We start from the raw sequence: 22,885 nt of genomic DNA, 5'->3' as shown, positions 1-22,885 counted from the left end.
AAATGAACCTAATATAATGGCACACCAGGGCTACATTGCAAAATCATTGGCACAAAACCAAGCTAGAAAGTTACCTCTCATCAGCAAAATAACATTAACGTTGTTTTAGTAAATATATATATATAGCAGGTGGACTGCAACGGGTAGAATTGTAGGACCCAGGGGAATCCTGTCTGTAAACACATCGGCTTCCCTATTCTTAATGTCTGTTCTTTATTATCATTGACTAATTGTTTTATTGGCAATTTGGGCGAGTTATATAAACCTACCGTTTTGTTGAACTATCTAAACACTACCTGGTTCGAGACATTGCTGGGGTTGTTCCGTAGGTAGAACGGTTCGTTCTGCTGTCTTTGGTAAGCCTGGTTGCATCGTCTATGTTTTTGTGTGTTAGCGTCTTTGTGTGGATTTGTTGTTTTGTTCTGTTGGTGATTTGTAGGGCAAGGCTGGGTGGCGTACTGATTCTGTGTCCCTCCTGTGTTTGCCGAGGTAAATATTGTTTTTCTACTTTTTGGTATGTTATTGTAAAGTATTTTAAGCATGGTCCGATTCCTGGGGCAGTATTACGGATGTATATGTTTTTAATTCTATTTTTTATAATGGCAATACAGTTAAGTATGCAATGATTGGTTGGGCTTAATACTGAAATGTATTTTTACGAGACTTTAAGGATGTGTGCAATGATGTAGTTCTTTTATTCCGCATCAGTAAATGTATAGGCACAGTGTTTGAAGTAGAGGGATATGGTAGACCTGATATTGATTGTGTGTGTTTTGTTTCTGTTTTTAGCGAGCATCAATCGCTGTTTTCACTAGGTTTTCGTTTAGTGTTTCATTTTAAAAAGATCTATTTTTGTTGTCACTGATTGTGTTTTGGAATTTATACTGTGTTCTTTTGATTGTTTTGTTTGAGACATTGGAAGCTGCTGCTAACTTCACATTGACCCCATGAGAATGTTGGATAACTAGTTTTAGTCTTTATACTGACGCTAATGATTTTCTATGTTGCTTTACTACACCGCGACTGTTGGGTGTCTGCATTAACTGGTTAATGTCATTTAAGCATTGATTGGACTCGGGTTTCGTTTCACTAGGATAAATGTGCTTTAGAATATCTAGTCCACCTATTATGCAGCTAATACTACTATGCACTCATGGCACTGACTTTGCTGCTATACATATTTAAATGAGACTATTGATTAGTGTATAAATATTGCACCTTGTTGTTTTGCACATGACTTTGCTGCTATACATAATGAAATTGATCTATGTACAGTTATTGCATTTTGTTGCTTTGCACATTGAAGTTGCTTTCTCCTACTAGGTTTGGATCTTTCAAGAGTATTAATAACTAAGTGATTGGGCCTTTTGCACTTTAGTTATAGCTGAGCTGTCGGTGTCGTAAAGGAACGAGTAATTATTTGATATTGGATAGTTAACATGTTGCACCAACCTAGTTGTCTCTGAGTGGATAGCACTGCTTGTTTAAATGTCTCCAAGTTGCTTTAATACATCAGTAATTGATATTACTGTAATCTGTAATTGTTTGAATTGTATGATACCTGTTGAGCTTTTTCTTTTGTATTTTAATAAGCTGCTTTGGCATGTTTGAACAGCACATATGTCTATTCCTTTCATTAAATTGAAGGGAATCTATGTGGGGAGGTTTAAGATTTACTTGTTTAATTACGATTTCCCTTATACAATTGACCCATCTAGTAAGGGTGGCGTAGTGAACTATTATCACTTGCGATACTTGGTCGTGTGTGTGTATATAAATTCTGGAATGTATATTCAGGGACTGGCACAGCACTCTGTCATTAAAACTAAATTAACTTTCTCTGCAGCAAGTATGGGGGGGGGGGGGGGGTGCTCCGCTCCCAAGTGGTGCATCCAGTAATGGTGCTCCGTGTGGAGTGCAGGATGTGCCCTATAGCCTGGACATCGCGAGTTCGAGTCCAGGCTATTCCTTTGCCGACCGAGGACGGGAGCTTCCAAGCGGCGGCGCACAATTGGCCGAGCGTTGCCCGGGGGGAGGAAGGGTTAGGTCGGTCAGGGTGTCCTCGGCTCACCGCGCACCAACGACCCCTGTAGTCTGGCTGGGTGCCTGTGGGTCTGCCTGTAAGCTGCCCGAGAGCTGCGTTGTCCTCCGACACTGTAGCTCATGGGTGGCTGTATGGTGAGTCCGAGTTGTTGAAGTGGCATCTCACACCATTAAAAGGCAAGGGTTCAACCACATGGGTCAAAGATGAACGCCTCACCGTTCAACTGAAGAGCAAGCTCTGTAGTGGAGAGGAAGGTACGGCTCTTATGCTGATGTGAGTGTTATTAACTCGCCTGAAGAGCAAAAACGAGTACCTTCAAACCTAGCAGTCTCTCTTTCTTTCTCTTAACTCTGAATGTAACTTTTTTTTTTTTTTTTTTTTTTAATTGTCTAAGATTTGGATTTCAGTTTTATGTCCTCTACTCATCTTTGTGGTTTCTTCACAACTCTAAATGGAGACTTGAGTACTATCAGAGGACTGGCAGGTTCTGCTCGACTGTTTATTGGTAAAGTCCCGGAATTCTCAGTCGATTCATTGTTTTCTCTATTTTTATTTATTTCTTAGACGCCCTTATCCAGGGCAACTTACAGTCGTAAACAAAAATACATTTCAAGAATTGCAGTACAAGTAATAATACATTTAGGAGCAAGATAAAAAATACAATGACTTTGGTTCTAGTAAGTAAAAGTGTGACAAAATACGATTCAGTAACGGAGCAGATAAGTGTCAGTGATAGTTACATCGGGGTATAATTAAATACAAAATACTACAGATTAAACACTTGGCAGATTACAGTACTCTGAAGTACAGGATTAAATGCAGTAAAATAGGGGGCAGATAAGAGCAAGTAAAGCGCATTTAAGAGAGTGATAAGTGTCCAGAGGGGGTGAAGAGTTCTACAGGTGCTGTCTGAAGAGGTGAGTCTTGAGGAGGTGCCGGAAGGTGTTCGGGGACAGAGCAGTCCTTGCATCTGTAGGATGGTCATTCCTCCACTGCGGGGCGAGGGTGGAGAAGGAGCGGGCTCTGGAGGCAGGGGAGCGTAGAGGAGGTAGAGCCAGTCTTCTAGTGCAGGCGGCGAGGTCGAGTGAGGGTGTAGGGAGAGATGAGGGTCTGGAGGTAGCTGGATGCAGTCTGGTCAAGGCATCTGTAGACTAGTACAAGAGTCTTGAACTGGATGCGAGCGGTGATCGGGAGCCAGCAGAGTAGTGGAGTTGCGTGGTTGAAACAAGGCAGAGAGAACACCAGGCGAGCAGCGGAGTTCTGGATGAGCTGGAGCGGACGGGTGGCAGACGCAGGGAGGCCAGCCAGGAGGGAGTTGCAGTAGTCTAGGCGGGGGAGTACCAGGGCCTGGACCAGGAGCTGGGTGGTTCAGTTGGTGTAGAAGGGTCAGATTCTTAGTTTGTTGCTCAGGAAGAATCGGCAAGTGCGTGCCAGAGTGGAGATGTGCTGGCAATAAGAGAGGCAGGGGTCCAGGGTGACTCTGAGGTTCTTAGAGGAGGAGGAGGGAGAGAGTGTGGTAGATTCCAGAGGAATGGAGATAGATCAGAGGAGGGAAAGAAGAGGTGGTCAGATTTAGAGAGGTTGAGTTTGAGGTGATGTGAGTGCATCCAGGAGGAGATAGCAGACAGGTAGAGAGACGGGAGGGGATGGTGGAGTCAGAGGTGGGGAAGGAAAATCTGAGCATCATCAGCATAGAAATGGATGCGAGAAACCACAGGATGCGATGAGGGGGCCCAGGGAGCAGGTCCATGCTTTTTTAGGTTTGTTCCTTTTGCTTGGTCTTCAGTTTGATTTACCGAATCGGGACACGTCAGTGGTTCAGTTGTTTTCGGGTCCTCTTGTATTTTTGTCCAACTGGGGTCTGCACTGTATAGGAATTGTAGCAATGTGTGTGATGAGCAGGATTCCAGACTCCCTCTTGTTGTTTTCTAACAGCTTATCCTACTTTGAGATTTGGTGATAGTTTAGCTCCTCTATCAAAATAAAATTTCTGCTTAAGCAGGTTATGTACTTCATTACTCACGACTTTTGGAGTCAGCAATTGAGACATTTTTGGAAGTTTGGTTTTCTGTCTTCTACCCATCAGCAACTGAGCAGGAAATGCTCCTATGTCATCTAGGGGAGTGTTTTGAAAATCAAGCTGGGCCAAGTAGGGTTCTAGTCCACTAGCCTTGGCCGCCTTCAGCAGGTGTTTCATGGCTTGCACAGTACGCTCCACCATGCCATTTCACTGTGGGTACCTTGGACTTGTTGTGATGTGGTTGAACTCCTATTGCTTTGGATAGGTTTTAAATTCACTGCTAGAAAACTGTGGCCTGTTGTCTGAAATAAGTACCTCTGGTATGCCATGGTGAGCACACATGGATTTTAAATGTTTAATGATATTTGTGCTTTTTGTGTCGCTTCCCAGTAGCATTACTTCAAAAAAACTTGCATAGTAATCTACTGCTAGCAGATACTCCTCGTTGCAGAAAGTCCACTCCAATCTCTAATCTTCTGCCAGGGTCGCTCTGGAACATTATGTGGTTGCAGGGACTCTCTTTGCTGTACTTGTTGCATACAGCTCATTTACTCAGAAATTCTGTGATTTGTGCTGCCATTCCTGGCCAGTATAATGCATCTCTCGCCCTGCTTTTACATTTCTCTATTCCGAGATGGCTCGCACTCCTGGCCAGTATAATGCATCTCTCACCCTGCTTTTACATTTCTCTATTCCGAGATGGCTCGCACTCCTGGCCAGTATAATGCATCTCTCACCCTGCTTTTACATTTCCCTATTCCGAGATGGCTCGCATTCCTGTCCAGTATAATGCATCTCGCCCTGCTTTTACATTTCTCTATTCCGAGATGGCTCGCACTCCTGGCCAGTATAACGCATCTCTCACCCTGCTTTTACATTTCTCTATTCCGAGATGGCTCGCACTCCTGGACAGTATAACACATCTCGCCCTGCTTTTACATTTTACTTCAAATGGAACATTTCTTTTCTCATTGTTGTAAAGATTATTTTCTCATTTTGAATACTATTCCTTCTGTTATGTGAATTTCATTAAAAAAAAAAAAAAAAAAAAAATCCAGTATTTTATTTCTAAAGGAGTTTCATTTCTATAGTCAGGACATCCCGTTTGTATAATTTGCTGCAATTTTGTTAGGGCTTCATCATTCTTGGTTGTTCCTGGATGTCATTCGGTTTGTTTTCTGCAACAGGTACGTTGAACAGCATGTGAAGCTTCTGTTTGTGTCATCTCCAGGTAGGTATGCACGTGACAAAGTGTCTGCTCTATACATTTCTTAACCTGGTTTGTCTTTAACTTTCACCTGGTATTTTTGCAGTCTCAAATCATCTTTGGATTCTAGGTGGTTGTGACGGGGTGCCCACCCCTTGTGTGTATTTTATGTATGGAATTATTTGTACTGTTAATATATTATGTTTGTTCATATGTGGGCAGAGGGAAGCCATCCGCTAGTTAGTACCATTTTGTTTGGATTGGCAGGGAGGGGGTTAAATCCCTCCCTGGCAAAATAGTCTTAATTATGTAATTGTTAATTTGGCTCCAGCTACAAACTATAAAAGCCAGCATGCCCTTTTTCTTTGTATTTTTTTTTGTGTAAAGTCTTTTGTTTAAATATTTACTTTTCTTTATTTTAATAAAACACTGAGTTCCAATGCACTTAGTTTCAGCCTGTGTACCTTTTGTTATTGTTTTGCACTTCTTCCTGGTCCATGACGTCGCCACCCACATGCGCAACTCAAGCCCACCTGATCACATATGGTGTCCTGCGTGGGATAAAACACCTCCAGGATCCAGACCAGCTAAAAGCAAAGTTTGTTTTTTGAAAAAAAGGGAAAACGCAGCAGAAGCCAGCAGCGGCGATAGCAGCAACAACCTCCCCAGCATCCAGGAGCAGTACGAGCATCCAGCACCTAATCACAGTGGTGCACTACTTAGAGATTTAATTATTGCCTCCAACAGCTCGTGATCAGACTCCACTTCTACCTCTTTGCCATAGATATACTGGTGGAATCTTTCAAGTCCGAAGCCAATAGCTAACATTTCTTTTTCAATGTGTGCATAGCTCTCTTGTGTTTCTGTCATTGCTTTTGAAGCGTATGCCACGGGTGCATCTTTTTGCAATAAAATTGCTCCCAGGCCACTTTGAAGCATCCACTGGTCTTAACTGGCTTCCTGACATCATAATACTTTAACAATAGTGTTCTCTTCAGGCTGGGCAGAACCTCTTGGTGTTTTTGTTCCCCATGCCATGTTACTTTGTTTTTTAGAAGTTCTCTTGGGGGTGCAGTATGTTCTGATATCTTTGGAATAAACTTCCCTAAGTAGATCACCATGCCCAGGAATCTCTCCAGGACCTTTGCATTCTGGTGGTGGCATGTTCAGTATTGCTTCAATATTTCTCTGATGTGCTTAGAAGTGACTGAAACCAGATGTCCCAGATATTGCATTTCAGTAAGTCTGATTTTGTATTTTCTTTTTCAGCTTTGTTATTTTCCCTTTGTCTTTTCTAGGACTTGCTTCAATCTGTAGTCATGCTGTTCTATGGTATCTCCCCAAACAAGCACATCGTCTAGTTCAGTTCCTTCCAACAGCTGTGTCACCGTTCTGTGAAAAACCTCTGGTGCTGAATTGGGTAAACGCATAAATCTGCATCCCTTGGATAAAGGCAGACTCCTAGATTTCCATCTGTTTTCCACAATCACTATTGAATTAACCCACTTTGTTGGTTCTTTGGTTTTCCTGATCACTTGAAGTTTCTCCTGTCTGTCTAGTTCTGCCTTGTCGACCTCTCGCCATGACTGGATCGTTTCTGGGTGGGTGTATTTTGGGTGGAATGGCTTCATCTATTTGATAGACTGTTCCCTTTCCAGGCAGCCAATACCCTGAAACACATCCTCATCCTTGCTGAGAACATCAGTGATGGTTACAGCCATTACTCTCTGAAATGAGGTTCAAATTCTGACATGCTCTTATTTCTAGAATGGGTTTTGCATCTCTTTTCACTACTAGGAATTGAAGTGCTTGACATTGGTCCTTGTAATTCACTTTGAGTGTACACTTGCCTTCAACTTATTTGTTCTCCCATGTAGATGGACAGCCTTACTTTTTTTTCTTTTCTCTCGTTTCTTGCCTCTGCATATTTTATTATACAAGCCAGCTGGGATTACATTAGCTTGTGCATCTGTGTCAAGCTTAAAGTTCACTACTGCATTACAAACGTTTAAATTCACCTTCCATTCATCATCGTTGGCATTTGGTGGTGTTGCAGTGCTATGAAAAGTTATTTTTCTGAACCTGTTTAAGATTCCCATCCTGCTTCTATATAAAAAGGCATGTTTTTGAAATCTGTGTTCTGTATGCCTGTTTCTTTTATGTATTTTACTTATTACTTATCCTACAATAATATATTCGGTTGTGTTGCATAGATTAATGACCATGATCTATTCCAGAAAGACTTTCCAGGCAGAAACAGTACAAATGTATCCCTGATATTATGGTTCCTGCTCAATTAAAGTGGCAAAAAACATTCATAAAGTAATATCATTACTGTGGTTTATTTATGCTTTTTTTTATGTATGTACACGAAAGTGAAAACTCATGTTTAACTTAAACTCTTCGAAATGTTTTAGAAAAGGGGGCATTGTACAAAGAATCAGCCAGAGAGAAACCGGGTTTGAGAGATTTGTGAGCTGGGAGCACGGGTCGGGGAACTACTGTTTGGTAAGGATTGTAACTTTGCAAGTGTAATACTGATGCGCTGTGAATTGGCCGAAGCGCTAGAAGTTAATGGTAAACTACGACTATTCATATTGAATAGTTTGGTCCGCTCTATATTGGAGTGGTTTCAGTGAAGTATCCCCCGTGCTCTTAGACTTCGGTAGCAATTGTATGGGTTTGATTACAAAAGGGAATGAGCATTGTCTGTATTCTGAGTTGGTAATTACGATCCTGTGAATTATGTAATAATTGAGCGCTGCATACGAACTTCTGTTCTGTGTTGGTGGTTGTTTTAGACTTTTAGAGTAGCGTCTTTGTCCTTATTATCCCAACTGTAATTGTGTATGTGTTTACAATGTATAGTCAGAAGCGGCCTGTTAACTGTTGATTGCACACTTGCACTTTATCAACCTGTGTATTAACTAAAATAGCGGCTATTGGAGTGTTTAAGCATTAGGCATTTTTTAGGTTGCATGAAGCTTTCTGTTTTTCTATTAATCACTTTTTTTTTTTTTAAAGTTTAATTTTACTGTTTGGAAACCACTATTTGCTTTGACGGGTGTTTATTTAAAAGTGTTTAAGATTTTACTTTTGGAGTTGTGTTGTAATTTTTTTTTTTTTTTTTTTTTGTTGGTGTGACGTTATCTAGTTTAAAGTATCCTAGTGCTTAGGGTCTGATGGGATCGCTCTTGGTTAATAATCTGCTGATATAGGTAAAAGCTGTGATTGTTTAAATAAAATTCTTGTTGTTTTTACACCTTGTTGTCCTCACTGTACACACTGAGCTTTCTTGATTTTTAAAGAACCTGTTTGGAGTTATATTGGCTTCAAATTGTCGTAGTCATTAATTCTAATTAATTGGTCAGTTGAAATAGTCAATTTTAATTATAGGGATAACCGAGGGGGTTATCCTTGGTTTAGTATCCAACGGTGTTTTGGAGGGGGGCGCTACAGTATGCTTACATTAATGGTGGCCAATAGCAGTTCACAGAAGCAGTATGAGGAAACAATGCAAGCAATGGACTGTGCTGAATGAAAGCGCATTATTATCATAATGTTCAGCAGAGTCTCTTTTGCAGGGGGTGCAGGGCTGCATTGCAGTGTTCAAGAAGTCTGTTTCACTCTGAGACACCGCTCACAGGTGCAGCGCGCACTGAACTCAACTTGCCTGCCGCCGCTGAGCGTGCGGGCACTGGGGTCGGGTCATCATTGGAAATTCAAAGTTAACGGCTACCGACGGCGTCGACGGGAAGAAGACACACAGCGATATATATATATATATATATATATATATCTCCTAGCTTAATATAATAACTTTTTTAGTTTAACAGCATATGACTGCCCGGATTGGAAACGAAGGTAAATATTATCATACAATACTCGACATTTATATTCTTGCGCCCAGCAGTGCTTTTGGTAAAGCTGTATTTGGCACTATAGTTATTGTCCCCGGTCTGTATCAAGTGTAGCCTATTCATTCAGGAGAAGCAGAGTCTTCAGTAACACAAGCGGAGCACAGGGACGTTACAATGTGGGGCCCATTGTATTTATTTTAAACTGTTTTAAATGATTCAACGCTATTTTATAGTGCCTTGGATTATAATTATAAAATGTAGGCCCTACATATATTCAATCGAATTGGGATCATTTTCTGTTTCAGTAATGTGATCATCAGAAATACTGTAACGGCAAATTAAGTAGTCTACAGAATGTGTACATTGCAAAAACCGTTTATCTTTTAGGTTTGTATCGATACGCACCAATATTCTATTTGAGTGGTGTTGGGTTGTATCCATTCAAATGTTTCAAGTTAAATTGCAACAAAAAATAAACAATTGCTTCAATGTATCCAGTAGGTGGCACCAAACCACTGTGCAACGTTTTTACATTGTAAAGGTTAGACTGCACCCTGTTGGTCTGCATTGATATTAAATCATGTTTGTATTGCTCCTGTTTAAAAGCACACACAGTCTTTAAATCTGCTGCATTATAAAATGAATATACACCAACGTGTGTTTAGTTTAAGTCTTAAAATAATTTTATCATTGTTTAACCCATTTTGCTTTTTAAATGACACCTTCAATGTTCTACTACACCACTGATGGGGAAAATGTAAAACTGATGGCTGACTATACCAAATCTTTGTACTGTTGTGAAACGTAATTTTCTCTCGTCAAAAATGTTTTACTTGTAACTTATCTTTCTCTTTCTTTAACCTTTGTAAATCACCTCCTCACCCAGTTCATTGCTCTGTGTGTGTAATCTCCATGCCTGCAATGGTAATGACTAGAGTTCAATCATATTGGTCAGGTATAACCCCTTTATAATATTATTTCTCAGCAGACGCTCTTATCCACGGCAACTTACAATTGTTACAAGATATCACAGTACAAAGTATCACATTATAAAATATCACATTACAGAGTATCGCCTTACAGAGTATCACAGAATATTTGCTGGTGGATTTATTTGTAGATACAGATCTATAGATAAATCTGTATGATAGCTACAAAGTGTATTTCACAGTGTTGTTCACTGCAGATGTCATCTTAAACAGAACAAACTTCGGCCACGCTTTATTTTAAGGGCCATTTTTTTTTTAGTTTATTAAATGTTAACAAACATTGTTAATTTTTAGTTTAGGGTTTCAGCTCCCCTATTGGGCACTAAAGGAATAACTTCTTTTTCAGCTCGAATTCAACAAAGCTGTGTGATATAATGCACATTTTATTTGTGTGAAAATCTGAGGTTAAATTTGAAGCAGGGTGTCACTCTAACTATTCCCCTGTTGAATGCAAACCTACAAGTGTGGTGTTCTGTGTGTCTCTGTTCTGGGGGCTCTTGCCACCCCTCCTCAAAGGCTCAGCCACTGTAGAGCCTCACCCCTCTGAGGGAGACTCCCTGCTGAGACAGAGGGGGACCTCCCCTGGACAAACAGTCACTTCAATCCAGCCTGAAGCTGCCCCTGCCTCATGCATCACTGCAGGCAGCCTCCAAAAGAGATGTCACAGACTGCCTGGGCAGTGAGACATGGTTCCAGTGGCAGACTGGGGGAACTCACAGGTAGATCACATTACCACTGCTCATGTTATCCCAGCTCTCTGGATTAAAAATCTCCAGTGATGCCAACCCAGCAGCTTCATAAGCACCAAAACAAAAGTGTATCAAGAACTTTGCATAATGATGAAGTTTCAGTGTTGTGATGATTTGTGTCTGTCAGCACAAGCATAGCAGTGATGCTCTTTTCAGGCTCTTCTATCTGGCCCTACCCCTGTTCATTCTTTAACATGTATTATCCCTGCTGGGGATGCACATCCTTGTCTAAACCATGATTATCTGAACCTAAACAGCCCCTTGTTAACCTGTCTTGTTGTGTGCTGTGCTCTTCTGTCCTGTTGTCATTGAAAATGCACAATTCAGCTCTCACACTCAGGATTTACAATACAGTTCAGTACTGTACAATATGTGCTTAAAGGTAAAGGGATATTATACTGTATATAAACAACTTCACAGTTGTAACATATTGAGAGTACCAGAGTGGGAATATGAAGAGATGTCTGCCTGTCACATTACATTATGCACATTCAGTGGATGTAGGTCATAGTGGTACTTTTTCATGATACTGATAAGTTTTGATTTTACTAATATATTATTTAATGATTTCTTTATAGTGCATCTCCATTGATCCACAGAGCAGGTGCAATAAGATCTGTCTTTGAAAGTGTTTATGTTATAGTGTGTGATGGTGAAAGCTTTAGCTGAAATGTGTGTCTAGTTGAAGAGCCCTGTTTATAAAACTTTAACTTGAGCCTTTATCTCATGAGATGAAGTTATGTGAGAAATGTTTCTACAGTACTGTTAAAGAAACTCACCAAGTATTTAATTCATCATCTAAAGTTAAAGCTTTCTGAATCCTCCAAGTTGCAGCATTTCTTGTCCAGGGATTGAAGACCTTAACATTAACAATCTCCTCTAAATAATAATCTAAAGTGTCAGTTTAATGTCTTGCCATCACTTCCTGTGCACCCTGCTGTGTGCTCATCCTCCAGCACTTCCTCTCGCTCAACCGCAGCCCCTGAAGCCTTCCTTCACTGGACTCAATGCTGTGCAGCAGCTCAGTGGCCTCTGCTGCTCTGCACACAGGAAGGGGCTCGCTCTCATGTTCTCATTTTAAAATGACAGCTTCCTAACTGCTAGGAAACATATTTTCTACCCACCCCTCTCTCTTTCTGGCTTTTAAAATCCATTGATTATCAGATTGCATTGATCAATGATGATCTCATTATAAGTCCCCTTTGTGAATTGGTTCAGCCTTACGAATAAACTGCTTAGTCTGGAGAGTAAATAAAAATACATAGACAGATTTATAGTTGACTTTTTAGAAATCTATAAACAAATATGTTGACTATAGAACTCTATAGACTAGAAATATGTAAAAAAATAAATAAATCTCTTGACAGCATATGAAACCCATTCCATACCATCAGTACGCCCTCGTTTGAACAATGGTTTCACCAGACCCGTTTTTGAGTAAAGCGTTTTTGTTTTGTAGCAGCTAGTTGGCAAACGGAAGTTTACACTTCTTAAATATATAGTGACGAAGTTGTTAGATACTAAGGGTAAAAATAAATATTAGATGAAATGAGATCACGTGACTGTCCTATCAGATGATGGAATCAGAGATAGGCGCAGTGGGAGGAACCTGTAAGTTTAAAAGTGTGAAGTCTCTACATTGAAGTCAGCTTTTTTAAAATGTCTCCAGACGGACTGCAGGTTTGTGAACTCGCCTTACTGATATGTAAGTATAACCGCTGGGTGCTTTATTAAACATTCTGCTGATTATCCATCTGGTTTGGGGGACAGTTAGTGACGGTTTCCAGGTTTGAAGACTCGATCATACTTCAAAATCTATATTTTGAGGTGGTGTCTTGTGGAAATGTCATGGTAAAAGCAGAGTATGCAAGCTAGGTAAATAGAGTATTGTAAAACACTATATGCATGATGAAGGACAGGGAAGTGTGGAACAAAGCATTTTTTTCACGGTAGATTCCTGGTAAAACCGTAGTAAAGTGTGGAAAATGTTAATCAGTGTAGGTAAATCAAATGGAAGTATGGTACATGGTAAAAGTGTGACCAAACATGGTAAAGGACAGGAAAGTGTCCTTTTAAAAATACATGTATTTAAAAATACATGTACAAGGAATCTAAGATTACTAAATCGATTGCCATGTACGATCAATTATAGGAATCTGAAAACCAAAAGGCCTTGTTTTTAATTCATTCAGTTCTTTTTAATGTTTAAAGTACAGAAAAGCCTTCTCACAATAATGCATGCTGTGAAAACCATGTTTAGCATGAGAGGGAGGAAGCACTGCAGTGTGGGCCCTATCTTTTAATCTCTTGTTTTTCACAAGTCTGTGTCAATGATTGTCATTTCAAATGACGTTACAATTTCTGAGTACTGCTAGAAAATGTTCCTATTTATTAATGCCATTGTTTTTATGAAAATGGAACTTATGTTTTGCTTTTAGAGATGTATCACTCAACACACCTCTATTGTAAAAGAACAGAATATGGATCACAATGATTAAACTACAGTAATAGATAATGTTGCTGCCAGTGTAACAGGCAATGTTGTGTGATGCTCTGCCATTGTGGATTCTGCCCCCTGCTGGTGAGATGAGGTTAAAAGCTCTATAACCACACATGCAGAGGAGCCTGGTGTGCATGGTTGCCAGTTCAGTGCCAAGCCTGCTCCCTGTTACACTGATCTCACCCATTACTGAACTGAATTTGCAGCGCGTCTGCTTTCTTCTCTTCCCTATGAACACTGAAATCAGTATGCCTATAGGCCTGTTTATACTCCATCGCTAGACTGTCGCTCGACTGATAACTCAGTGACGGCCGGCTGTCTGCTCGATTATCACCCGATCAACACACTGCCATCACCCATCGGCGCACTATTATTATTTACTTATTATTATTTATTTCTTAGCTGACACCCTTATCCAGGGCGACTTACAATTGTTACAAGATATCACATTGTTTTTACATACAATTACATTATTTTTTACACATTATTTATACATACAATTACCCATGTATACAGTTGGGTTTTTTTACTAGAGCAATCTAGGTAAAGTACCTTGCTCAAGGGTACAGCAGCAGTGAGCCCAACCTGGGATTGAACCCACGACCCTCCGGTCAAGAGTCCAGAGCCCTAACCACTACTCCACACTGCTGCCCTATGAGCGCACAGCGACACTGTAGCCCCTCTTCACCGAGAAGTATACGAGCAGAAATGGAAGATGTTTCTACTTCTGCTTTACTTTTAAGAATAGGAAGACAATGTTGCAAACATGCTCATATGTGAGAAATCCACCTTAAACGACAACAGTTTGGATACTGCCGGCACCTTGCAAAGGACCATACGGACAGCTGGAAATACAAAATCAAAATACATGACTGAAATCGTGGTACACACAGGAGGACTTCACCTTTCTTGAACATTGGAGAACATTCTACAACAAGGACTATCTATATAGGTGGGACGGACTGCACTTAAACAGAAAGGGAACCAATCTACTCGGAGAAAGGATCCTTGAGGAGGTCCAGAAGCATTTAAACTAGAAAGGAAGGGGGGAGAAAACAAAAAAACAGAAGGGAGACCACATCAATACCTTTTAGGATTTTGAATGTTTGAATCAGATCACCGTGCAGTCTGTTTTGTTCAAGACTGAATAGATTCAATTCTTTTAGCCTGTCTGCATATGACATGCCTTTTAAACCCGGGATAATTCTGGTCGCTTTTCTATGCACTCTTTCTAGAGCAGCAATATCCTTTTTGTAACGAGGTGACCAGAACTGAACACAATATTCTAGGTGAGGTCTTACTAATGCATTGTAAAGTTTTAACATTACTTCCCTTGATTTAAATTCAACACTTCTCACAATATATCCGAGCATCTTGTTTGCCTTTTTTATAGTTTCCCCACATTGTCAACATAAACTGCTAGGTCTTTTTCATAGATTCCTTCTTCAATTTCACTATCTCCCATGTGATATTTATAGTGCACATTTTTATTGCCTGTGTGCAGTATCTTACACTTTTCTCTATTAAATGTCATTTGCCATGTGTCTGCCCAGTTCTGAATGCTGTCTAGATCATTTTGAATGACCTTTGCTGCTGCAGCAGTGTTTGCCACTCCTCCTATTTTTGTGTCGTCTGCAATTTTAACTAGTTTGCTTACTATACCAGAATCTAAATCATTAATGTAGATTAGGAATAGCAGATGACCTAATACTGATCCCTGTGGTACTCCACTGGTTACCTCGCTCCATTTTAAGTTTTCTCCTCTAATCAGTACTTTCTATTTTCTACATGTTAACCACTCCCTAATCCATGTGCATGCATTTCCTTGAATCCCTACTGCGTTCAGTTTGAGAATTAATCTTTTATGCGGGACTTTGTCAAAAGCTTTCTGGAAATCTAAATAAACCATGTTGTATGCTTTGCAATTATTGATTGTCGATGTTGCATCCTCAGAAAAATCAAGCAGGTTAGTTGGACATGATCTCCCTTTCCTAGAACCATGCTGACTGTCTCCCAGGATATTGTTCCCATATAGGTAATTTTCCATTTTGGATCTTATTATAGTTTCCATAAGTTTACATATAATAGAAGTCAGGCTTATTGGTCTGTAGTTACCTGGTTCGGTTTTGTCTCCCTTTTTGTGGATTGGTATTACATTTGCTATTTTCCAGTCTGTCGGTACAACCCCTGTGTCAAGAGACTGTTGCATGATCTTGGTTAGCGGTTTGTAAATAACTTCTTTCATTTCTTTGAGTACTATTGGGAGGATCTCATTCTTTTTCTGTGGATGTTTTCTCTATTTTACTCCAATCTACTTCTGTTAGTCTCTGTTTCATACCTTCGTAGTTTGCTTTTCTAAAATTGTAAACCTTAGCTTTAGTCATTACTTTTGGGGTTTTAAAAAGCACTTCAAATGAGACCATGTTGTGGTCTGAGTTTGCCAATGGCTCTCTCACCTCTGTTTTAGCTATTCTGTCTTCATTATTTGAAAAGACTAAATCAAGGCATGCCTCCCCTCTAGTCGGTGCCTTGACAAATTGCGTTAGGAAGCAGTCATTTGTCATTTCCACCATTTCAATTTCGTCCGTCACGCTCCCCACCGGGTTTTCCCATTTTATATGGGGAAGTTGAAATCCTCCATTAGTATGGCTTCTCCTTTGCTACACGCATTCCTAATGTCATTGTATAACAGATTATTTTGCTTGGCCTCTGAATTTGGCAGTCTATAGCATGCTCCTATTATGCCCTTTGAATTTTTGTCCATTATTCATTGTCCAGATTTAACACCTGGGCTTCAAGACTATTTCTTATGTATAGCGCTACCCCTCCGCCTCTTCTGTCCTGCCTGTCTTTCCTATACAGTGTGTACTAATATTATATTCGTCTCCATCACTCTGACAACCAAGTTTCTGTAACACCTATCACATCATAGTTACTTGTTAGTGCAGTAGCTTCAAGTTCTAACATTTTGTTTCTCAGACTTCTAGCATTTAGATAAATACATTTAATGGATGTCTTACCTGAGTTGTTGCCCTTGTTTTGATGTGATCTCCCTTCTGTTTTTTTGTTTTCTCCCCCCTTCCTTTCTAGTTTAAATGCTTCTGGACCTCCTCAAGGATCCTTTCTCTGAGTAGATTGGTTCCCTTTCTGTTTAACTGGCTGCTCGTGCCCCAGGTTGAAATTTGCAGTCAATTGATCTGCAGTTGCTCGCCTGTTTTGCCTTGCACTTCAAATTAATGCACGGATATCACAATCCTGATGTATGCGCTTCCGCCCACTGTTGCCCTTTGCTGATGGTTTCTTTCCCTCAGAGTTCCATGCCGACATCACCTTAGACACCATTGCTCGTGAAACATCAGTACGTTGAGCTGTCTTGGTCACTGAAGCTCCTGCCAAACGCACCCCAACAATCACCCCTCTTTCAACGTCACTGAGGTCTCCTCTTGCAGCAATGCTAGCCATAATTATAGGCAACCAGGCCTGTCCAGCATTTTTATACATGCCCCTAAGCATGCTGGGATGTTATTTGCTTAATTAACGCATGAGCCACACCTGTGTGGAAACCCTTGCTTTCAATATACTTGGTGTCCCTCATTTACCCAGGTGTTTCCATTTTTTTGTCCACTACTTGTAGCTAATTTAATATTTTAAACAATATTCCCCATTGGACTAACAGGTGCTATTTCTACAGTGCTTAATTACCATTAAAAATAAAACCAGAAAAATCCTTTTAGATAAAAAAATCCTTTTAGATAAAAAATCCTAACCAACAGTGTGGAGTAGAGGTTAGGGCTCTAGACTCTTGACCAGAGGGTCATGGGTTCAATCCCAGGTGGGGGACACTGCTGCTGTACCCTTGAGCAAGGTACTTTACCTAGATTGCTCCAGTAAAAACCCAACTGTATAATTGGGTAATTGTATGTAAAAATAATGTGATATCTTGTAACAATTGTAAGTCGCCCTGGATAAGAGTCTCTGCTAAGAAATAAATAATAATAATAACCACTACTCCACACTGCTGTTACTAACAAAACAATATAAGGAGACTTGATTAAATGTGATCACTAGATTGAACTAACTGTTACCTATCTCTATGTTAATATATGTTACATACATGTATGGCAAGCACCTATAACTGATGAGCATGGTATACCAATGTTAAAAGCATGACAGTGGTGATTTTAAATGGGTCTTGTTCTGATGTGGTACTTTGACTTTGTACTTTGTGGTAGTCCATGACAGTGGTGCTTTTATAAGGGTCTAGTCCCTGACTGTCTCTTTTGTGTTTTTCAGTGCTGACTGTAGTGAGCTGCTCCAGACAGTATGAAGGTAAGAGAACAGTTTACAATGTGAACACAGTTTAAAAACAGGAGTTACAATTCATGGTTGAAAGCATGAAGCTCGTTTGAGAACTGACACTTTTCATGTTAGGTCTGTGTGTTGAAAATAGGCTGTGGCAGTGCAGTCACAAACTGAAAACATTAGTAAAGATTCACATCCTGTTTCCTGATCACTTTTTTGAAATCAGCTTTCCTTTTCTTCTGTACAATATAACAATTTAACTTGGTGATATACAAAAAATGAATGACTCCAGCCATTACAGTGCCATACTGTCCTCCACCTAGAGGCTATGTGTGGTATTGCTGGAACACTTGAATAAGAATATTATATTGGCTGACTGCTAATCAAGGTTTGAAAATCCATACTCTTCTTATTAGCAATGGCATTATTATCAGTGGTGGTTTTCTCATGTTCTTTTGTAGAAGAGCTTGTATCGTTTCGAGTCTAGACTTCAATTTTGAATATTATTATGTGTTTATTTAGCACATAATAGAGACTCGGGTGTGTGAACTATGCATCAGCTGCAGAGTCACACACAATTACGTCTGACCCAAAAGACGGAGCACAAGGTGGTTAAGTGACTAGCTCAGGGTCACACAATGAGTCAGTGGCGGAGGGGGGATTTGAACCGGGGACCTCCTGGTTATAAGCCCTTTTCTTTAACCACTGGCCCACACAGCCTTTCGAAGACAACACTACAGATAATGTTTCTGCTGCTTCCTGGTACTTCGTGTGTTGTGGTTGAACTCACATTAATGTAAAAAACAGGGAAGGAGCCAAAAATTCCCATCACAATAAAAGATGGACCTGTGATAATGTCAGTAAAAGTAATAAGAAGATGGGTTTAAAAACGCTGGTTAGTATTCATTTGTTGTCTGCTTCAGTCAGAAATGACAGAAATGCACATTGAAATCCGGATTGACTGTTGTCTGTCATATTAAAAATGAATCCCTCTCACAGAGTACTGAGTGCAATGCTGCCTCCTGGTGGTGGCTCCATATATTTCATATATTTACAGAATATAATCATCTTTTCTACCAATTAGCATTTTTTATATTTGTCATTAATGTCATCGATCTGTTGAAATGCACAAAAACAGTATCTCTATCTTTGTATCACTGCAATAGAGATCCTAATTCTGTCATCATCTCTGTTTCTACAGAGCTGCCCCAGACTACACTCACCCTGGAGCCTCCATTCCCAGAGATATTCACTGGGGAGACAGTCACTCTGAGGTGTGGGGTTGAGGGGGGTTCTGCTGGCTGGAAATATCTCTGGTACAAAGACAGTGAGGTCACTCCAGTGCTCCAGACTGCTGGCCGCAGTATAACTGGTGACAGCTACACCATCACTGCAGCCGCTGTATCTGACCAGGGCCAGTACTGCTGTCGAGGACAAAGAAAAAGTCGACCAATTTCCTCTCAGCTCAGTAAGCCTGTGACAGTAACTGTGTCTGGTGAGTTTATTAACAGCTGCTACTGTAAATTTGACTAATTGCTGCCCGATTGACCACAGACCTCCACTTTATATGTTTGAGTTCAAGGCCATAATCATATTGAGAGAGATTCCTCATGAATTATTTTTGTCGCCCAGAACATCCAGAGATGCTGCTGGGAGGACTGGAATCTCTTGCAGTTTCCTACGTGATTGTAGGGGAATGTGTCCTAATCCTATCCTGTTCTCTGTTTCAGAGGGCTGTCCCCAGGCTGTCCTGACCCTGCAGCCTGCCTGGGCACCGATGTTCCGAGGTGAGACAGTCACCCTGAGCTGTGAAGTGGAGGGGGGCTCTGCTGGCTGGAGGTTTAAACAGTACAGAGATGGACGTGAAGAGGCAGGGTGCAGTGATCAATACAGCAGGAGATATGGGGACAGCTGCACAATCAGTAACACCTGGTATTACAACAGTGGAGTGTACTGGTGTGAGTCTGCATCAGGACAGAAACGCAGTAATGCTGTCAACCTAACTGTGTCATGTAAGTCATTTACATTATAGGTAATATTCAGACCCTGTTGAAAAATCCTGCACTCGGATTGGCTGAGAGGGTATTGTAATCTACGGATCGGCTTGCTGATTTGAGTAAAGCTGTCTCTGGATCTCCAGTCGGTATGAATTGTTGCTGCTCAATAAGCTCCTACAAAGTGACAAGACCCTGTTACAGGATTTGATGTTCATGTCTTATGTTCAGTCATTTGGGTTGCAAGTGACTTAGAAAATATAAATCAAAAGGTATCTCCACTTGGGAAAGCTCATAATAAGGAATCATAAACTATAACATGATGAGATTTTAAAAAAGCATTACAAACATGTTTGTGTGTAAAACTGCAGACTCCTCAATACTGACCTGTCTCTCAGCCCTGCTGATCTGAACTCTTTCTGTCTTTTCAGATGGACTGGTGATCCTGCAGACTCTTCAATCCTGACCCATCTCTCAGGCCTGCTGATCTGAACTCTTTCTGTCTTTTCAGATCAATGGGTGATCCTGCAGACTCCTCAATCCTGACCCGTCTCTCAGCCCTGCTGATCTGAACTCTTTCTGTCTTTTCAGATCAATGGGTGATCCTGCAGACTCCTCAATCCTGACCCGTCTCTCAGCCCTGCTGATCTGAACTCTTTCTGTCTTTTCAGATGGACTGGTGATCCTGCAGACTCCTCAATCCTGACCCGTCTCTCAGCCCTGCTGATCTGAACTCTTTCTGTCTTTTCAGATGAATGGGTGATACTGCAGACTCCCCCCCAGCCTATGTTTGAGGGAGACTCTCTGAATCTGAGGTGTCGTATCTACGATGGACATAAACCTACCAGGGTTGTCTTTTATAAAGATAATAAAGAGTTACAGTCCCAGACAGGCACAAAGTTGGGTTTTGATCGTGCTTCAAAGAGTGACGAGGGGTCCTACAAGTGCAGAGCGTGGTGGAGCTCCCAGTATGTTGGTGACTCTGCAGAGGTGCGGGTGTCAGTGAGAGGTAGGTTCATTCTAACAGAGAGAGTCCTCACCCTCTTCTCTGTCTGTAATGTCTCACAGATACATTCACTCTGGAGTCTATTCCAGCTGTGTTAATGTGACTTTGCAGAGGTGCGGGTGTCAGTGAGAGGTAGGTTCATTCTAACAGAGAGAATCCTCACCCTCTTCTCTGTCTGTAATGTCTCACAGATACATTCACTCTGGAGTCTATTCCAGCTGTGTTAATGTGACTCTGCAGAGGTGTGGGTGTCAGTGAGAGGTAGGTTCATTCTAACAGCTCACTTCGTTCAGGTCACTTTTAAACCCCTTATTAAGCTCCCCCTCCTTGCTCACATCACACACCCAGTCTCCAATGCACCAATGGTCTTTATAAGTGTCCAAGTCCTGCACCATTTCATAATAATGAAATTCAATCTTAATCCTGGAGACCATCCGGATTCTAAACACACTCGCAGCGTTACTAAAACCAGCGGCTAACACCTTGTTCTTTTGGGATTTTAAAATGGTCAATTTCGCCTGACCCAGTACAAAGCTGACCAGTGAGCACCTGTTTCTTTGTTTAAAACTATATTTAATGTTAAAAACAAAAGAGCTGTTTCGCAAAAACAACTCACAAGGAAGCCAGCAGGTTCTCTAAACAGAAAAGAAGGCTGCAGCCGGGGGCAGTCTGAAAACAGGTGGAAAACTGTCTCCACTGCGGGGCTGAAGGGGCACCGAGCCCCGGCTCCACACGGCTCAAGTACCGGTTTGTAGCTATAATTCCATGCAGCACTCTCCACTGCAGGGCTCCAGAGCGCTTGGGTAGGGGCAGTTTATATAAAACTCTCCAGACAGGGGATTCATCGTCAGGAGCACTAAGGTGAGCGCTCCACTTAGTGTCGCCAGGTCCTTCAGCTGATTATAGTGAAGCTTTTTAATGCACATTTCATTCAGCTGCTTTTTCTCTGCCGTATGGAAAGCCACCTCTGCCACTTTCTTCAACAGCAGTACTTTGCCAGGCGGCTCCTGCTCCTCCTCTGGCACTGAGGGGGAGACCAGCACTGTGGGGAACAGGGGCTCCTGCTCTGGAACCAAGCGCTCTCATAAAAAACTAGTCAAGAACTGGAACATAGCTGGAATAAAAGAGACCTGTAAACCACCCAGGATCTTTTCTGCAAATTGAACTGATTTGATCTGAAGTGCTGTAACTAACTCCCTGTTGGCTTTCGATTTTAAAAAGGCTTAAATCTACCAAGCTTAGTAGAACCTGCTTTAAGAAACACTGAAGACATATGTTCAGAATTAAAACACTCACATTTAAAAATGGGATTTAAAAACTGTGTCTCTTCAAAAACCCATTGTGTGCACAGCAACTCTGCTGATCTAGTGTTTTTTAAAATCCTCCATGCATTAAGCAGGTTTTTATAAAAACCGTCCAGCCCGCTATCATCAACCAAACCAAATTCCTCCAGATGTCAACCAGATCAAAAGTGTTTAATACAGTGGCCAGCTCTCTAACAGATTAGGGATTGGTCTCTATCTGGTTTCTATCATTGTTAAAATCCATAGTGCAGTTAAAATCCCCTCCCAGTATGAGGACATGACCAGTATCACACTTGACTCAGCACCTGACTCAGCTTTTTAAAAAATAAAACTCTCTGAACCAACCCAGCCCCCTACCCGTTGCCACTGCTACTGCCACTCGGACCTGTTTCTGCGTTTAACCCGGGGCATGCATGTTTGAGGTGCACCTGTTCCCCACAACGAAAACATTTAATTATGTCTGTACTCACAAACGCTACATAGTTCCTGACTTCAATGTTAAAACGCCATGCAACATTTAAAACAAGCTCAGGGTCATTCAGAAGCACAAAAACCTGCCTTCTGAAAGACATTACATGTTTAATTTCTGGTGCTTTGCAACCGAGTGGAATTTGTTTAAAAGGCGACATTATTTTGCTGTATCGAGAGAGCTCTCTCTCTCAACTACGCTGTTATCAATAAACAGGGAATATTTGTAGGTGATTCTACGGTTTTGAAAATCGCACTTACAATTGACATGACCAATGTTACCTGTAGGAGAGAATTTAGTCATCTAGGTGAGCATAAGTGATTTAGACGCGTAAACCCCTAATTAAACACTTACGAATCATTTACGAAATGGGCCCAGTGAGTCAAAATTATGAACGTCACACAATTATAAACATCTCTAATTGTGTCCTCTTCTCTCTGC

At 41.0% G+C, this 22,885-nt stretch overlaps 1 protein-coding gene across 1 annotated transcript in view; it reads left to right on the top strand.

Annotated features, from left to right (window-relative positions):
- The first annotated feature begins 283 nt into the window (after nt 1-283).
- Nucleotides 284-22,885, top strand: part of LOC131725075 (Fc receptor-like protein 2) — a 33,599-nt gene continuing 10,997 nt past the window's right edge. The window contains exons 1-8 of the mRNA XM_059018581.1: nt 284-356; nt 5,252-5,295; nt 6,570-6,691; nt 8,856-9,135; nt 17,663-17,698; nt 18,873-19,166; nt 19,402-19,683; nt 20,417-20,674. Of these exons, the coding sequence (XP_058874564.1) occupies nt 9,111-9,135; nt 17,663-17,698; nt 18,873-19,166; nt 19,402-19,683; nt 20,417-20,674 (895 nt within the window). The 5' untranslated portion in view covers nt 284-356; nt 5,252-5,295; nt 6,570-6,691; nt 8,856-9,110. The remainder of the gene's footprint in view (nt 357-5,251; nt 5,296-6,569; nt 6,692-8,855; nt 9,136-17,662; nt 17,699-18,872; nt 19,167-19,401; nt 19,684-20,416; nt 20,675-22,885) is intronic.

Source organism: Acipenser ruthenus, chromosome 60 (assembly GCF_902713425.1).
Source record: "Acipenser ruthenus chromosome 60, fAciRut3.2 maternal haplotype, whole genome shotgun sequence".
Lineage (NCBI taxonomy): Eukaryota > Metazoa > Chordata > Actinopteri > Acipenseriformes > Acipenseridae > Acipenser > Acipenser ruthenus.
Note: the sequence above shows the minus strand (reverse complement) of the source record. Positions and strands in the feature narration are given on the sequence as shown.